Source organism: Phyllostomus hastatus, unplaced genomic scaffold (genome assembly GCF_019186645.2).
Source record: "Phyllostomus hastatus isolate PE091 unplaced genomic scaffold, TTU_PhHast_1.1 phas_scaffold_1066, whole genome shotgun sequence".
In the NCBI taxonomy this organism is placed as follows: Eukaryota; Metazoa; Chordata; class Mammalia; order Chiroptera; family Phyllostomidae; genus Phyllostomus; species Phyllostomus hastatus.
This window is the reverse complement of record NW_025334004.1, coordinates 22,589,208-22,608,318: the sequence shown is the minus strand read 5'-3', so window position 1 is coordinate 22,608,318 and position 19,111 is coordinate 22,589,208. Positions and strand designations below refer to the sequence as shown.

The 19,111-nt window shown below is 51.0% G+C and overlaps 1 protein-coding gene across 29 annotated transcripts in view; it reads right to left on the bottom strand.

Annotated features, from left to right (window-relative positions):
- TCF7L2 (transcription factor 7 like 2) overlaps window positions 1-19,111 on the bottom strand; it is a 188,845-nt gene that overhangs the window by 19,468 nt on the left and 150,266 nt on the right. For 23 of the 29 annotated variants that reach the window (XM_045853949.1, XM_045853954.1, XM_045853953.1 and 20 more), the window contains 3 exons: window positions 7,011-7,143; window positions 4,783-4,885; window positions 2,525-2,611 (listed from right to left, as the gene is read on the bottom strand). In XM_045853949.1, coding sequence (XP_045709905.1) covers window positions 2,525-2,611; window positions 4,783-4,885; window positions 7,011-7,143 — 323 coding nt within the window. The remainder of the gene's footprint in view (window positions 1-2,524; window positions 2,612-4,782; window positions 4,886-7,010; window positions 7,144-19,111) is intronic. The other 6 variants (XM_045853950.1, XM_045853952.1, XM_045853963.1 and 3 more) reach the window with 1 other exon arrangement.

Below are 19,111 nucleotides of genomic sequence, written 5' to 3'. Positions count from 1 at the left end.
ACAAGTGAGTGTCAGCAAGAGCTGTTTAATTGCCAATCTAGGCTTCTCCATGGTGTTTAAAGTATAATGACCCATCACTTAATTCTGAGAAGTCCTGGCCCCGCTGCTGAATAGAATGAATATCAAAGGGTGTTCTGGAACAGGGCAAGCTGCCTACATTTCCTATAACTGCCATAAGTATAATAGACCTATACTTCTGTCGCTCCATTACCACAATAATGTATTTAATTTGCTGTATACGCTTTTTAACTAGCTACCTTTCATAAGGCCTACCTGGGGAATCGCTGCCTCCCCCTTGCACCCGGAGCCCCTAACCTTTCCTCCCACCCTTCCCTTCCTCTCCTCCACCCCCCTCTGCCCACCAATAAATCATCCACTAACCTCCTAATGATAATTCAATCAATAAGCTTAACCCCAATCCCTATCCTGCGATTACTTTACCGCTTTTAACCCCTGGAATGCACCGAATAAACAAACGTGAAAAGCAATCAGGTACATTATATAAATGCTGCATGGAGGGAGGATGAGCTGTGATTATCAGCTTGCTCAGAATCGGCTCTGCTCCTGGGAGACTCGCCACGCGTTCCCGTGCTCCGCGAGGCTGTGATGACATTATTTAATGAACACATCCTTCCCCTCCTCGCTGGGGAAGAGGACACGCAAGGATTCTCCCGCCTAGCCAAGGCTGGTGTGCATTTGGAAACTGGCGTGATCTCTCCCACGTGGGAGACAGGTCTTGGTCACTGCCTCATATCCGAGGCATAATTACAGACGTTAGATATGCTACAGTTGGCTTTTCTTAATGAATGTGACTTTTACTCTTTCCCTGACCCAAATCACTGTTTTGTAAATAGGGAAAGGGGCGTGCTGGCCTGTCTCTGCAGCCTTCCCTCTGGACCCGGGCTCCCACGTCGGCCACCGAGACTGGGGGAAGGGGCTGGGGTCGGCATCCATGCCAGCGTCTCTGCCGTGTAATGCATGCTAATTGAATTGTGTGCTATCATCAAAATGGATTAGTTGTTGCAGCCCATCAGGAAAGTCTAAACCTCCACCGATTTAATTAACTTGACTGAAAATCAGATGAACAGAAAATAAAACTATCATTAGGAGCAATTAGTAACTACTTAAACAGACTGCTGCCAACCAGTTTGTAAATAAACTAGCAGTCACTGAAAAATTAGCCAGAATTAATTAGAGGGAAGAAAAGGGGAGCGTGGGATTAGAAAGATCCAGGTACAAGCATCCACATGCGGATGCTGTGTATGTATTTATATGCTAAAGACGTAAATGTTTACACACACGTGGCTTTTTTTTAACTTTCAGAGATTTAAAGCAGCAGTCCAACATGGTAGCCACCAGCCACACGTGGCTACCGAGTGCCTGAAATCTGGCCAGCTCAGCCCTGGCTGGCATGGCTCAATGGATGGAGGACCAGCCTTCGAACCAAAGGGTCACTGGTTCGATTCCCAGTCAGGGCACATGCCTGGGTTGCAGGCCAGATCCCCAGTGGGGAGCACAGAAGAGGCAACCACACATTGATGTTTCTCTCCCTCTCTTTCTCCCTCCCTTCTCCTCTCTCTAAAAATAAATAAATAAAAGAAAGAAAGAAATATGGCCAATTAAAATGAGATGTGCTGTAAGTAGAAAATATACAACAGATTTCAAAAACTAAGCACAAAAGAAGAATATAAAATCTCATTCACAACTGCTTTATAAGGATAACATGTCAGAATGACAATATTTGACTATACTGGATTGAATAACTGTATCATTGAAAATTAGCCCTGGCTGGTGTAGCTCAGTGGATTGAGCGCGGGCTGGGAACCAAAGTGTCCCAGGTTCTATTCCCAGCCAGGGTACATGCCTGGGTTGCAGGCCATAACCCCCAGCAACCGCACATTGAAGTTTCTCTGTCTCTCACTCTCTATCTCCCTCCCTTCCCTCTCTGAAAAAATAAATAATAAAAAAAAAAAAAAGAAAGTCATTTCACCTGCTTTTTTTTAACCGTTTGTTAAATATGGCTACTAGAAAACTTCAAATTCAACGTGTGACTCACCTTGTATTTCTATTGGCCAGTGCGACTTTAGGAAGGGGTGTCCTTTCTTATCTACACTGAAGCGCCCGACTTTGAAAAGACCAATACTACCCTTCCCCAAACTCTTCTTTGTATAACGGTAAAAGTACCTCTACCCTTTCCTTCCTTACCCAGCACAGGGCAAGAGAGAGACAACACTTGAAAAAGCTCTGCACGTTCTAACTCCTTCTCCCTGATTTCTTAAACTAATAAAAAATAGTGTTCAACTGACTGGCTCAAAAACCTGACCTCAAAATTTCGCCATCACCTACTTGGGAAGTTCAGAATAATTTTTCAGTATTTTCTAGGAGGAAAGCCTGATGCAAGACGGGTCTCGTACCACCAGAACCTCAGGTCGCAGCAGTCCCCAGATGGCCCGGTGGCCGTCCGGGGCACTTCCCGAGAAGTCACCCACGGCCCGGGCTGCCGGCCACAGTTCTCGGAACTCACCTGGACATGGAGGCGTTGACGGTCAGAGCCGTGGGGTAGGGGTGGCGGAACCCTCCTGTTGTGATTGGGTACACTGGCTGACCTTGCCTACAAAGAAGGGGGCACAAAGTGAGAGAGTGCCACCAAGGGTGGGGGTGGGGAAAAGAAAAAGAAGAAAAAGGAGAAGTTCTCTCTGCACAGTAAGCTTTATTCTCATTTGATCAGAACAAAAATCTTGGGGATTGTACAGGAAGGATCAAAGGGAAGAAACACAGAACAATTTGAATGCCATAAATCTGATAGGAATGGCTAATTAAATTTTATAACCTCTGCTTATGTCAATAGAGACCCTCTCCCCAAGCTGAAACTAGGTGTTTTGTTGTAATAATTAAAGGCGAAGTCTCGCTTGCTTTAATGGAGCCATCACACTAATTGAGGGCTACACATCCAAAGGAAAACAATAATGAATGTAAATTTATACCAAAATAAAGTACAGTGAATCAAAGGACTTCAGTTGCGCTTTGGGCCTCTTTCGGTATTTAGATCTCGGTGAGAAAACATTAAATTAACAGAGCTTAATTTGTAGCCTTTTGTCAAATTAACAAGTGTTGACAAGAGTTACCGGGGGGAGAGTCCCCAAGAAGAATTGTGGGTAACCAATAGACAATCACACCTCATTACAATAATTAAAAAATACAGCAACATGCAAAACAGCATCCTCATGAAAGACACACAACTTTTCCTGACAGAGGACTGTCTGAGTTGGCTATTCCTTTTTATCTAGCCTTCAACTATCTCCCCATCAGCTGAACGGGGCAACGAGAGCTGTTCCAGGGCTGGCCCCGTCCACCGAAGAAGAAGTGGGAGACGGGCTCACGTTCATGGCCCGTGTCTACCCTTCCAAATGAAATTAGGAAGCAAACGGTAAACAGAAACTACACTCAGGGATGGTATTTGGTATAGCGACGGCATAATACAAGCAGTTTTAAAAAAATGAATGGGACCCTGGCTGGCGTAGCTCAGTGGATTGAGCGCAGACTGCGAACCAAAGTGTCGCAGGTTCGATTCCCAGTCAGGGTACATGCCTGGGTTGCAGGCCATGGCCCCCAGCAACTGCACATTGATGTCTCTCCCTCTCTCTCTCCCTCCCTTCCCTCTCTAAAAATAAATTAATGTGAAATAAGGGTAGAATGAGGGTGGAGGGTCGAGGGTGGGAAACCACTCCAAAATTCTATCTTCCTTAAGGCTATGAAAGGCCATCTTCCCAATAGCCAACCTTGACCGTTTTACCAGGATCTATTCCTGTTAAGAGTCAACAAATTGTCCTGTGTTTTCTAAACAGTAGGGACCACATGCACATCACATACACATGCCAAAATACAGACACAAAACACAGAATCACAAAACACACATGGCACACACACACAAACCCAGTATGCTCTTGCACTAAAGGCCTTTCTACTCTGATTTTAAAACACACTTTTAAAGTTTTAAACTTTAGGAGTTTAAAACTTCCCCAGGATGCCTGAGGAAGGCCAATGGCCGTATTGTAAAAGCAAGATGGGGTGATGGGAAGACAAACCGTCAAAGGCAGTCTGACTGTCCTGGCACCTCGGGGGGCTGGGACTGACATCAGGCAGCCCCCACAGGCTGCAGTGAGACCCTAGCTGCCCCACCCCCACCCCTCCTAATCAGGTGACACACTGAACACACAGAATCGCAGACAGATGCTGGTTAAATAACATGGAGCTTCTCAACAGACAAAACTTCCCACTCCTGGTGTCAACCTGGACAGTCAGGGTTTTGATGGGGTTGGGGGCTCGGGGGGTGTGAGAGTCTAACCCCCCACTCCCACCCCCGGATTTCAAACTAGGTGGTGCCTGTTCCTGTTCCGCTGCCTCGGTCCAACGACAGGACAACAGGACTCCGGCCGGGGCTGCCACTGGCAGCAGAGCCGAGATCAGCTTCACCGGATACAAGTGCCTTCTGCAATTCCCAAAGTACCTTACGGGCACCCCTGTCCACAGAGCCGAACCTACAGCCTTTAGGACCATGGGCCCAGAACGCTAAGTATCAACACCCGCTTCCTACATAATCTATCCAGTGGCTATCGACCGTCCTCTCCCCCACAGGGCACCTCAACAAGTACCTTCCCCACGCCCCCCACGGCCCTCCCCCACCAACCCTGACTTCTGAAACACACACATACACGCACAGAAGAAATAATGAGCATGCCCATGTAAGAAACAAAAAGAAAATTAAAAAATGGAACTGCTTACTGTGGTACTAACCATCCTAGCGGATGGGGGATCTGTCCTACGGTGCCGGGCGACAGCGGGTAGTACGGAGATATGTCTGGAGGGTGTGGCGGCCGTGGGATTCCTGGGAGAAGCAGCGCATTTCAGGTACAAAAGAGGGAGAGAGGAGAGAGCAGACTATCAAGAGATGGGAATAAAAAAAGGATGCAGGGAGACAGCTCATCCGTGCTCCTAGCCTGAGGTTCTTTCCATGATTATGAGCACCGGAGTTGTTGGTAAAGTCTCCTCTTGTCATCCCTCTACCCCGGTTTGAGAAGATGGTTTATTGTTCTAGATGGTCGACATACTAGGTAAATGCAGACAGACTCAGAAATGCCCTCTTGGGTACTTCTGTCTCGTGCGACTAGTGTAATTTAAAAAAAGAAATGATTTTTAAATCCAAAGGGCATGGCACATATGGGTGATCAAGTAATATTAATTCTTTTTGCCCTCACAATTGGTCCCTCCACTTCTTTGAATTCTAGTGACTTACCTGCACAACAGTCGCTCTGGTTTCTGACGTACTTTTTGACGTCTTTCAAAAAAGCTCACCCTTCTAGAATGTTTCCACCCCAGCCTAGAAGATGAGCGACAAGGGGACCTCACCCAATGCCATGCCATCTCATCCGAGGAAGAACCTGAACTGACAGACAGGAGGCGCTGCAGACCTGGTACACTCAGTTCCAGACACTCAGGACAGAGTCACCGGTGTGAGCTAACTCCACCTGCTGAGCAGGTACACCGCTGAGCCACGGGGAGCTAAGGGCCTCCACAGGCGCTGGGGGCTGAACCCTGAGGGTGCACGCCACAGCACTCCCGCATCCCATGGGAGGACACCCCGCGAGCGAGTCTTAGAAAGCCAGGGCGCGGGGAGCGGTTTCGACACTGAGGAGCTGGTCTCCGCAGTGGAAGTGGGAAGCCACAGGAATAAGATTTCAGAAATCAAACAGTATTGAAGGGAATGAGAACTGAGTTGGTGGATGAAAACTATTTCATTTTTTTTAATTCATTCAGGAAGCTTTTAATCTGTAAATTAAGTCTCCCTGGGTGACATTTTCATGCAGACATTGCTTTCTCTCTATTACAAAAACCAAACGGATTAGCTGGGCTTGGACCCGACACCAAGCCACTCGCACACTTGAAAGAATGTTCACAGAGGAAAAGTAAACAGGCCACAGACGTTAATCATATGTTTTACGATAACCATTTAAAAGCTATTCCCTGTACTACCATTATTTAAATGAGACGCCGATGCCGCCATTCACTCCCGCAGCCTGGAGCCGGAGGGCCTCCTCCAGCCCAGCAAGCCAGGCTGGTCCTCACACCCCCCCCCCCCGCCCCCGCATGAAGAGGGATCAGAGACTGCTGAAAACCAGCTAACGTGCAGCCTTATCCAGGGGCAGCAAAGGCCGTTCCAACAGGCAGCCTATCTCTGCCCAGCACCCAGCAATGCCCTCTGACAAAGTGACACAAATAGCCACTGTAAAACCATCCTTCTGATGAACTAGCTGGGAAGAGAAACCCCAGCCAGCAAGGTACACTCTGGCCCAGCTCTCCACCCAAGACCACCCCACCTCGAGCTGTGGCTTTAAATCTTGCTTTGGGTTCTCTCCCTCCCCTTTGGGAAAGAGCAGGGATGGAAAACAAGGCTGAAGGGTAAGATGGAAACCTGCCGAGATCCTATTGGCTGCACTGAAGAAATCCTGGGGTTCAGTTTTCACATCTGTAAAATGGGCTGGAAAACACCCAGGATAGTGCAGGGGAGGAAGAATCCACATAGATCAGCACAGAGAATGCGGAGTCCAGCAGTGTGGTTCCTTGAGGATTCACAAAAGTCACCGTCAAGTGACTGGAGTCCTTTAGCCACCAAGGGGACCAGGACTTCGGGGAGCCATGGCCTTAGGGCTCTCGTACGCATTCCCAAGGAGCCCATGAGATACCCCCAAGGCTGTTACCGCCTCTGTCAGTCTGGGCCAGGTTCCCAAGCCGGCCCCCTTGTCAGGGTGCCTGGAGCGATCCTCAGCGCTACAGATGGACCTCCCAGGAGAGAAACCAGTCCCTCAGCACTCCCCTAAGAACTCCCTTTTCGATACCCAGAAGAGGAACCAGACCCCCTCCCCACAGCCCCTAGCGGGTCCCCACTCCGCCACCCGTCCCCATGCAGGTTCCCAGGACCAGCATGTCCTCTTGGCACCGAGCACATGGCCTACCTGTTTTGGGGTCTACGTCAGCTGGTAAGTGTGGAGGCGGGTTTCCCGGGGTGAAGTGTTCATTGCTGTACGTGATAAGAGGCGTGAGAGGGTGGACATGGTGAGGGTGCTGCACCACGGGCACTTTGTTCGACTGTGGAGAGGAGAGGGGCAGAGAGAGGCACCGTCAGTCTGGGTTTCCAGTGGCACAGGGCCCGCGGGTTCCCCTGCCCACACCCTCCCGCCTGCATTTTACAAGAAGCACTCAGTCCCGCCCCACAGTCCCGGCCCCGATCCATGCATTCAAAGTAACAGACAGTTGGAGACAGCTCTCTGGGTAGGCACGCTTCAGTTTCTACCTCCGCCACCCCATCATGGAGCCCGAGAGTTTGCGCTTTCCCCATCGGCAGGCAAACCGGAAGTGGGCACTCAAATCTCCCAAGCATACTGTGTCCCTGCACGGTGTGGGCAATGGGGGTGGGTGGGGATCTCCGACCCCAGGGCCCCACCAGAGGGACCTCCAGGAGGCAGGCTGGCTTCGCAGGGAACTGGCTAGGAAACCCTTCAGGTACAAGACACCTGGCAGGGCCCGAATCCCACCCGCCCAGTCTCCTATCCACCACTACCTGGCTCCTGACCCCTCCCTGCCCCTAAGCACCAGGGAGCAAGGAGCAGTCCCTCACAGGGAACAGGATGAAAAGCCCCACCCCTGGCCTGGGTGGGAGTGTGAGCTTTATCAGAAAGCTCTAAACTGCCAGGCAAGCGCTGCTGCGTGTTTTATGCAGATTACATCAGCCCTGATTCATTAGGAATTTCATTAGGAAGCCATCAGGGAAATCTAATAAATTAACTGCATGATGATGAATTGGGCTAATAAAAGATATGCATTTTAGAAACGGGCAGTTCCAGAAAACCAAAATACAGGCATTTTTAGGTCTGGGAACAGTGCATAGGAGGAGAGAAGCAGGGGAGTCGAGAAAAGCATTTTGAAGATTTTTCTGGTTGCCACGACCAGACAGACCTTCCCAAATCATCCTCCTGTCTGTCTCCCTCCCCGCTCTCAGCCCACCCCCTCCCCTTCCACTCCACGAGGCTATAACTTAGCCCAGCAAGATCACAAAGAAAAAAAATTAAGCCGAAACAAGCGAACTACTGGGCCATTTACTGAGAGTAATCCAATTGCAAAAAACCCTATTCCCAATAGGGGATTTTCACTAAAATCCTACAACAGGGACATTTAACCAGATTAGGTACCAGGGAAGATAAAGAGGCTAGTATTAGATGATGAATGGATTAGAGTCAAGTTTCATTTCAGATCGCGTCTTCATTTCCTTTTATTACTTTTAGGAAGGCACAACTTGCATTAACATCAAGGAGAAGGAACTGCATTAAAAGAAAAGGGGTGAAGGCCAGGGCCGCTCACTAGCGCCTCTCGAGTTCAGGGACCACCAAGCAGCTAGCTCTCCGCATGTTTTTCCTCTTTGCCTTCCTTTTTAAGTAGGCAAGGAAGGGCAGTTCCATAGAAAGCGTATTTCCTACCAGAGATAACTGAGGGAAAGGCATCTTTAAAGGTGCTTCTAACTTTTTCAGGAGTATGTCTGGAAAGAAAAATAGGGCCGTCTTGATGCTCCAGGAAGAAGAAAAAAAAAAAACGCAAGCAAAAGAGGTCAACGCTTTCAACAGCCTGCTTCAGTGACAGCCATAAACAACTGGCCTCGTCGGGAGAGAGAGGCTAGCTAGTCCCTCACAGGAGATCTGCACTGGGAGTCATCAGTGTGCAGCCCAAGCATTGAGACTAAAAACACCAGAGCAGAGGGAGCTCTGGAACGTGGGAACACCGCCTTCGTCAGCAACAGGGAGGTCTGGCCGGGCCGCAGCCCAAGGCTCACGGATGCGCACTGAGGATCCCCTTGGGAGACAGACCATCTCTGTCTGGGACAGCCTGAAAAGTGCCCAACAAGGAAGTGCCCACTGTGTGCTGGGCTGGAGGGGGAAAGGGACAGACACAGTCACAGGGAGTGGAGGCCATCAAGAGGAGGAAAAAAAACGACTGTCGCTGCCTTCCAGAAGTTTTCTATTTTGTTGGAAAGATACACACCCGCAGAAATGAAAGAAAGCAGACCAGTTGCAGACGGTTTAAAGTCAAGTGGAAGAAAACCGTGGGACCGGAGGGAAGAACCACAGGCAGCCCAGGAGGGAAGACGGTCGCTGAGAGGCTGAAGGACTTCAGGGGAGCGACGGCCACACACAGGGAGGGCAGCAAGGGTGTGGGGCCAGGCGCAGGTACAAGGGCCGGGCGTGGGCAGTGAGATCTGCAAGGCTCATCCCCGGCCCAGCTGAGCCTCTCTCCGGATGCCCATCCCAGTTCCGACCCCAGATCCTAGGAGGCCCCGGTACAGACGGGAGGCAGTGCGCCCAGGCGCAGGGCCCTGGCAGGTCGAAAGAGACCCGAGTCCAACCAAGCCCCAGCCTGAAAGAGAGCCCATCAACTCTAACCCCGCCACGAGGCGAGCGCTGGGATGACGGTGTATCACCACCGTTGCGGTTACTGTTCGGGAGAAGCTGCCGATGACGTGGCTTTGTCTGCAGTACAAAACCGCAGACTCCACGGTTGTTGTCGGTCGAGCAAGGCTGACAGGACACGAGGGGGAACCCTTCTCCGCTTGTCCGGCAAAAGGCTTTTGGGCAACACTGGAGTTACATCCAGAGTATATCCAGGATTTGAAAATTAATTCTGTTCTCTCGGATATATGTATGAAAGGGATTCCAATAAAAGTTGGGCCCCTGTCCTGGCTGCCACTGCCCTCATATTGCTCTGCACACGTGAGCCCAGCCAACCGGTCTTTCCCCTCTTCAGTCAGAACTTTATAGAGCACGGGGGTGCAGGAGGGGAGTGGAGGGAACCTGAAGTTTTAACTGGTGCCTCTAGGAAGGAACACAGCCATGGTTCTCTTTTCCGATCATGACTGCATGCCAGGCAGGTCACTATGAACAATACGGCCACAAGTGTCTCCAGGTAGAGGGCTCCCCGAGCCAAGCAGGAAGGCAGGAATAGACGCAAAATTCAGGGTCTAACCACTGCTCCCCCGGACCCGCCTGTACCGGGACCGCTTTCTACAGCAGCAGGGTGTTCTTCTCGAAAACGCCCACGTCTCTCCAGCCTCAGGACCCCTCAGTCTTTTTCTCCCATGTTGCGTCACGCCCATTACAGGGGTTACGTATGTGCCTCTCCCGGCCCTACTGTGACTAAGTTCCTTAAGGACAGGGACTGTGTTTTCTAGAACCCTGTATCCCTTGCCATGCCCAGCCTGTGGGAGTGATGAGCACAATCTCATAAACTGCCTAAGAACCATCAAATTGCAACTGCAAGTATTTTCAGAAGAGAAGGGAGAGCCAACTCCACAGATCCGTTCCAGCCAATGGCAGTGCTCTTCACGGGGAGTCTCTACAGAGTCGCAGAACAGAGCCAGGGAGGCGGGGGCACCCTTCCGAAACCACCCAGTCTGATACCCTGTTATCTATCACAGGGCCTTACATGGTGTTAGAGCCCACGGCATGCACACGGTGACCAGGGGTAAATCTGTGGATTCAAGGAAGACCGGGTTTAAATTCTACTTTGCCAGACTAGCCACGCAAGCTCTCCCAGGCTTTTGTTTCTGTGTCTGGGAACTCCAGATAAGAACCGTGTCCACCTCACAAGGTCGCCGTGGAGACTGAGGGGCCGTGCCTGCCCAGAGCTGAGCACGCTGCCCGGCACCCGGCCGCACCTGTGGTGCAAAGGGAGCTTCGAGAACAGCACCGAATGCACACCGACGACGAGTGCACGACTAAAGTCACAGCGGGGACACGCAGCCACGGCCTGTCGCAAAGGTAGGGATGTTCAATATAGGACAAGAGGGTACGGGTGTTCCGTGGCCACCCTTCCTTCCTCAGGTGCGTGCCCTTCTTTGAAATGTGATATTTAATACCCAAACACAGTCCATTGTCTCTTTGGGAAAAAAAATCAATTTATTATGCTAATAAGACTATCACAGAAGAGCTGAATGTTAAATAAACATAGTTCAAGACGACCAAGATCCTCTCAGAGTCAGCTGAGGGAGGGCCTTGAAGTAAGAGCTGATAGAAATGAAATACAAAACCACCCAAATAGGAAATGCCCCTTAGACCTTCTCTTTGAACAGCTCCCACTTTTAAACAGTTCTTTAAGAACTGGGTAAACCTGTGCCACCCTAAGAAAATGCAGATGTAAGAAGCACCTTTCTTGGGGGAGGGACACAGATAAGCCTCCATCCAGATATGCACCAGCAAATCTAAACTACAGCAGCCACCTGTGCTTGGAGGGTTAGTGGGACAAAGAGACAGAAACACATATCTCCTCCCCCTTTTATCTTGTTACACGGACTCTAGTGTTCAAGGTAAACACCTGCAACAGAAGGCACAAAACCAGGTGCCTTCTGGGTAACTGCTTTATCGAAATATTAAATGCAGCTTCAAAACTACCTGGCGGGACAAGAATCACACCTCCACTGATGGCCCACTAGCAACGTTCAAGGCCATGCTGGTGGCGGCCACAGGAAACTACTGGTATATATCCCCTAAGACTGTGAACACTAGGAATCTCTGAGCCACAAAAACAGCAGAGCTTCATGGAATCTTCCACACAAGCTCGGGGACCTGTGTCACAGCTGCCTGCACACATCCGCACCATTAGCACCTGAAGCTCACCTGTGGAACCCCCTGGCACCCCTGCCTAGATGATCTGAGGGCAGGTCGGGGAGACAGCACCAACCCACCGCTGCTCCTGAAGCTAGCCAGTCGGCTTGCGCACAGCTCACCGCGGCCAGCGCTCTCGGTGGAGCCTGGGCTCTGTGCCCCGCCTCCGTGGTGCCGTGGCGCACTGTTCTCTGAGTCCCCACCACATACCTGGAAAGGGGCTGGCATGTGTTATTAATTCCACAGAGCAGGTGAGGAAATCTGCCCCGAGTCCCAGGCCTTCGAAGGTGGCGTTTCCGGGCCTCACGCACTCACCTGCCTGACTCCACCAGCCCCGCTGTGCCTATGGTGACGTCGGAACGGGGTCCCCTGCTGTGCTGGTGGAGTGAGCCGCACCCCATGGACTCAGCCTGGGCCAGTCTTCCCAACCGGGTACAGATGCATCTGGACTCACAGTGGGGACTGTCCCCAGACCCCCACCTACCAACCTCTGGAACCTAGACCAGTTTTAGCAAGCAGTGTCTCCTGCACTCCCCCGAAAACACCCCAGGTTAGGACTGGCCCCACGTTCCCTGCCTCGAAACCCGGACACCCTTGCCACAGGGCTCCAGGTATTTTTACACGGGGTCTTTACAGCACGTGGCTGATTACGGGAGGCAGGGGCATAAAGACATGTAACGTAATGTCTCTGCTTGTCGAAATCAGACAAGCTAATAGCAGGGCCCCACAGGACTCTGGTGATGCGGTCAGTTCCAGCTGACCCGAAATTAAAACAAAAGTCAGCTCAAAAACTGAGCCCATTAAACGGAGTAAACCGTGTTTGTTTAAAAGGGAGCAAAATCTTTGTCTGACTTTCCATCATTAGGGCTTTCTGCCTTGTACCTGGAGAAATGGCTGTTACCCAAAGCAAAGCCTTTCCTGGTTCTGTTCATTAAGCTCCATGGGTTTTGAGCACTGAATAGTTAAATTATAAAGGAAGGGTCCTTTACCAGCCCTCAAAGAACACAAAGCCTTTCCACGAAGTATTCATCTAGCTACACTGGGGGTGGGGGTGGGGGAGGAGTGTGGAGGAGGTGCCCCTGGGGCTGACCTTTGACCTCTCAAGAACCCTTAAGCACGGTGCTCCGCAACTTGGCCATGCCACCCTCGTCGCCAAGCGCCCACACACCCATCCGAACACTGCTCACGATTCAGGACCTGGCAAGTGAAAGACCAAGTCGGGCACTCTAGATCCCCCTGCCAGCCCTCCTCTGACCCCAGCCCCTCGACCTTCTGCAACTGTGGGGAACCCAAAGGGAATGAAAGCTTGCCATTCACCTTGCAACCTATTAATCAACGGACGCTGAAAACAAATAGAGCCATTGCTAGCCCTGGCCTCCCGGCTGGCCCTCCTCTTCAATGCTCCCCTATTGCTCTCCCTTTCTGCAGAGGAAAAATGGGGCCAGAAAGTGCCTTTACGAGCCCAGCACAATAAGACAAAAGCAGCACTGAGGAGCATTTGTCAGCCCTCTCCCCTCCCCGCGGCGGGTACATGGAAGGTCTTCAGTGGTCTTAGGTTAGCAGTGCTGGGGGGTCTGAAGTCGGCATCCGGAGGGGACACTGTTCACTCTAGGTTGGTAGATATTTTTATATATATATATATATATATATATATATATTTATAGCTCATTTCCAATGCATTTTTCAGATGCCTCTTACTATGGCTGCACCAAGGCCAATGGCAACTTGCGACACGTTAATGGATGTTGCACGTCACTGGAGCCTTGGAGCGCTGGAGAAGAGGCGGGGCCAGGGGTGAACGAGGGGCTGCTTCTCACTCACCAACCACCCCTCGATGACTCAAGCAGCCCTAATGTTTTTTTCCAGACAGTGCCAGAGTGCAGGAATGGGCAGTGAAGGTAACCCTCCAACCTCGACGACCCATTACCCCAATCATTAGCAACCCCTTCAGAGGATGATGGCACCACCTCAAGGAGACACACAGCGACCTCTCCCCAGGCTGTGCACTTCCTCCCACCCCAGAGATGCAGGCGAGCATCCCGCTGCTGCATCCTGCAAAGCCCCCGTACACACAGAGGGCCAGGGTGGCAGGCACACTTCCGCCCTGGGCCTAGTGGGTCTCCTCCACCATTTTACTCTCCTCGCTGGAGTCGTAGCTATCAGACGCTCGGCCAGTGAGGACCCATCTAGGGCAGTGCCCGGGGTGCATTCACAGTCGGACAAAGCTCCTCTCGGAGGCCTTGCCCCAGCTAATGGCACTTTGTTTCTCTGGACAAGTCTTCCATTGATGGCTACGGCACTGCCTGTTGAAAATGGTAAATAAAAAAGAGACGGTTTCACAGGGTTGGAGTTTTGCTTGCAGAAAGGAGGTGTGCAGTGAGGTGCAGCAGAGAAACACCCCCTCCCCGAGCTGCGACTTCAGCACTCAGCCGACCTCCCTGGGCCAGGCCGCTGAGGAATACTGGAGCCACGAGGCTGCAGAGTCACACACAGGCCTGCACCTGGGAGCCTGCCACGCCAGGGCACTGCCTATGTGTTTCGTGCATTACCAATGGCTGACCCTCCCCCCCGCCCTGCCCCCATCAAATCCATTCAGACGGCAAGAAGGGGACGAGACGGATTCTCTGTGCCAACTACAGAATTCTGCCGACTCACAGTTTCTCAGGCACTCACACGGGCATTAAAATTCTTCTTGCGGGGAAATGATTGAACAGGGCAGGCAGGGAGAGAATAAATGTGCAGTCAATTTCCATCCAAATTCTCACACACACACGTGCATATACATAGAACTAACTCAAACCATCCTAAGCCCTTGGCCTTTTTTTTTTTCCTGCCCCTTCTATAATGTAACAACCCAGCTGGTAACACACTAAACAGATTGCCAAAGCACTGCGGGTCTGGGGGGCCAAATTCAGCTCTTCTTAATGACCTTTTCTTAATCCCCAAGGAGAAGGAAAGGAGGGGCAGGCTGGGCCCGGAGGTGTCGGGCTGGGGGAGTGGGCTCACGAAGGGGAGTGCTTAGAGACTCGGAAAAGGGAGATGCGCTCCAGCTGCTGGGCTCTGGGACGGCGGGGGCCAAGGCCTGGCCCAGCCCAGCCGTGCTTTCACAGGCTCTTGAACAATTACTTCCAGTTAAGTTCATTAAACATAATTTATTTCCACTCATTCTCATGTATTTCCCAATAAAAAGAAAGCATCCTATTGTGCCCCTCCCCCATCCCCCAACTACCCTTGGAAGCCCTCGCACGCTGAAGTCTTGGCCTGCCTGTCCCATCCCAGCTCGGCCCTGCCCAGCCAGGTTCCCAGAGGTCTCTTCCTGCTGCAGCCCTCCAGGACCAAGCCACAGCATCCCCACAGCATCCCCACAGCATCCCCACGAGGGGGATGGCGGTGGCCAGTAGCACCAGGGGGTACCCTGACTGTCCTAATCCTCCTCCAGTACTGGAGATGAGGACCAGCCACTCCACCCCTAAGACATTTCCCAGGAACCTGCCACCCCCACCTTCCCACAGATATTTCTCTCCCACTTGGGAGTTAAATGTGTTAGTGTGAACATAACCAGGCTTGTGACGTGTCCGAATGGGCAGAGAATGCTTGGGAACTGGGTAAGAGGGTATGGCTGTTTCTAGGAGAGTAGACTTTCAAACTAGCGCCAGGAGTAAAACTAACCCATTCCAAATGGAGAAATCCAAAAGCTGAAATTGAAAACAACTTTAAAAAAATAATTATTTCCAGGCCACTTCCCCCCTCCCACCCCCAAAAACAACAACCCCAAATCTACAGAATCCTAAAATGATGGACAGGAAATCACCAATTTCGACTTAGAGTAAATTGTAAGTACATAATGTCGTTGCATCCTGGGGACTTCAAGAAAGAAGTAGGGAACAGAATCTGATACCACCCTGCTGATTTATTTCCAGTGAATGGTTGCATTAAAATATCTGCAGTTTTTCACATGCACCCTGTGCCTAACTTTCGAATATAAACCTTAGCGTCTAAAATTCATGCCTGCTACAGGATGTCTGATAAAAGCTCAAGAAACAGCCGTTTTCTTGAAAGAGCATGTCAATTTCTCCCTAGGAAGAGCAGGTAACTTAAAAGGGGGGCGATGACCGCGTTCGGGGGACCCGAAAGCCACGAACGCCCCACCTCTGGATTCCGTAGGGGTCCGGCACAGACAGCCGTGACAGGAGAACAATGCGAAGGGCGGGCTCCCGCGTTCCGCTCGGTCCTGTGCGTGCCCCCCACGTGGGCGTCCTCTACCGGACACCTACGGCGCCCACAACTGCCACGTGAGAAGGACGCAGACGGGGTGAGGAGGGCACGCCACTGCTGCTCCCTCTGATCGCGAGCTGATAGGCTGCAAGTTCAAGGTAACAGGGAATGACTCAGGCAAAGTTCAATTTTTCAAAAATCCTCAAATGTGTGCACAAGCATGTAATCTGGAGGGCATGTCAGGATTTCATCACATTCCAAAATATTGCAGAAGGAAAGAATTCCGTTGCATAGCTCAGCCAGGCCCCCCACCGGCCCCAAACCACAAAGGGGAGGTTTCCCTAAGAAGAATATAAGGTTGCAGGCTGTGTCACTTCCAGCAAATGCTGATGCGGCAGCCTGTTGGGACAATACAAAGATCATAGTATCTGTACCGCTGGAGTCGGAAAATGACCCTTTCAAGTAACTCCCTTCCTACAAGATACCAAGAATGGAGATTTAACCATCACCAAAGCAGCGGGAGCAGCGTCCAGTAACCCAAGTCATACGCGTAAATGAAGACCTGGAACCTTTCGGCCATCTCGAAAACGAAAAACTGTGCCGGGTGGGCAACGTGCACCAACCCAACCGATGCGTCTGCAGGGCCGGCCCGAAGCCCCCGCCCACACTTCCGGGCAGCCCACCCAGCCACACGCTGCACTAGAAATGCGCACACAGCCAGGAAGGGAGCCCGGGCACACATCGGTCACCCCTCACGCTCGGCTGCAGAACTTATCTGCCCCTGTGTGTTTTCAACACAACACACAGGGCTTGTCGTGACTTTGAAAACACGAGGACTCTTGCAGTTGGGTAGTGTATTCCATTCCTTCTTCCCCAAATACCACCTCGAAGAGCTGATCAACTACTGCAAATGGTTCGGTGTTTGGCCCTTCAACAACACACGCAAGGAAAGGAAGGATGGAGATAACGAAGGCATCGCCTCCGAATCCAAGAGAACGCACGCCCTTACGGCTCGTGGCAAAGGGCTGACCCAACGGTGCAATGGAGCACAACGCATCCTAACCCCTCAGTGGGCACTGAAAAGGCCATCTTCCTAATCGGGAACAGCACAGCGGGCTGTCCTCAGCCTCTCGCTCAGGGTTCCAAAAACGCATTTTATGTTAAAAAATACAAACACCACAGGCAAGACGGTAGCCCTAAAAGGCCAGCATCTAAATTTGGAGATTGAAAATAAATACAACTAAAGACAGAGCTACAGAAAGTCAGCATTAAATATGAAACTAAAATACACAGTTTACACAAGCGCTGCTACTGTGAAAACCTTATTGCTCAAAAAAAAAAAAAAATGTTTCAAGCTTCAAAAAAGCACACTCCTCTATAAGGCAATGTCCTTTTCCCTTCTCTTTCTTCCAAAGGAGCCCACCCTGGTGGGTGAAGGAAAAGACACTTGTTTGTTAGAAGAAACCCCAAACCCCACCACCCCTTTTTCCAGAGTCCAGCTTCCGCGCACTTGGGGAGCCGGGTCTGTGAGGCTATATAACTGTTACGGATCATCGTGATGAAAGTCAAGCTTTCTCTCCACCCCATCTTTTTTTTAACCCTTTCTCCCCCCTCCCCCCCAAAACTGCTCTGAAAAGCACATCACGAAAGGGCACGGCTTGAGCTGACCACTTATTCTTGTTTTGTTTTTCCTTTCCTGGCATCTGCATTTTTTTTCCCCGAAAAGCACAGAGGTTTTAATGGTCACGACCATAAGCAAGGACACGAACGGGGAGACACACACACACACACACACACACACACACACACACCCCACTACTCACCCAGCAATTCAAATTGAGGTGCCAACCGCCCAACTGCTGGAAGAGAGAGAACCCGGAGGCCACTGTGCCTCCCTTCCCACTCACATACTCCATTCCCACTAAGAGCGCATCCCTAGGGTACATAATAGCTTTTGGTTTTCTTTCTCTCCACCTCACAAAAACTTTCTCTGTACCTTCAAGATGGGACTGGGCCGGCTTTTTTTTTTTTTTTCCTCCTCCCTTACTGCTTTTCTCACTTTTCTTCTTCCTCCCAGCTTCCCCTCCCTTTATTCCTTTCACTTAGAGAGCTGAAAAAAAAAAAAGCATCTTAAAAGATGGAGATGGCTCCAAATTTCCATCCCGGTCTGCTCCAAGAGCTCAGCGTTCTCATTGACATGGCCTTGAAATGTTCTGTTAATTCTTCCCCTTCCACATACACCCCCTCTAAAACCAAACCAAAACAAAACAACAAAAACAAAACAAAAAGAAACCTACCGATCTAAGTTCAAAGATCTGGTTGCAGCTTTTTTTTTTAATTGTTTATAATTCAAAAACTCCTAGTGTCTCAACTGTGCCACTCTGAAATCCGTGAAGGAAGGGGGAAGGCCCATTTCCCCAGCCTGCTCAGGGCACCTAAGCAAAGTCCCCTCCCTCACCCGTTACCTGGGGCAGCAGGGACAGAGCCACCGCTAAGAGTAGCTAAGAAATTGCGGTCAGCCATGAGGGAAAATGATCAACCGCGGGCGGGAGGCAGGCACTTTATCTGCAAGACTGTCAAATCCCTCACAACAAATTTCTTAGGGAGAGGGCTGCCATGGGAGAGGGGGAGGGAGGAGAAAAGTATATTTTCTTGTCACAGTGACACGGGAGTGACACTTGGTAGGGCCTTGCCTGCCACACGCACACACCCTCTTTTCCTTCCAGAGGCGAGACAGTGCCTGCAAGCATCTCCACTGACCTCTCTGGAAACAGAAGGATGCAAGCTCCCAGGGTTCACGGGCATCCCAGGAGTCAGAATGCTAACTCGCTGTCTGACTGTTGAGTTTTGTGTGCTTTCCCCGGAAACAGAGAGAGAGAGAGAGAGGGAGAGGGGGGGAGAGAGAGAGAGAGAGAGAGAGAGAGAGAGAGAGAGAGAGAGAGAGAGAGAGAGAGAGAGAGAGGGAGAGGGAGAGGGGGAGAGGGAGAGACGGAGAGAGAGAGACAGAGAGAGAGAGAGGGGGAGAGAAGGCAAAGACCGCTCCCTGAACCCCAAGAACCCGACTTACTTTTCCTGGGGCTCTCATAGGATCCAGGGCCGGGTACATTTGTGTGCGTTTAACTTAATTGGAGTTGAGAGACTCAGACATCACAGCCTGAAGTCACCCCATTTTACACGAAGGAGGGGAGAGTGGG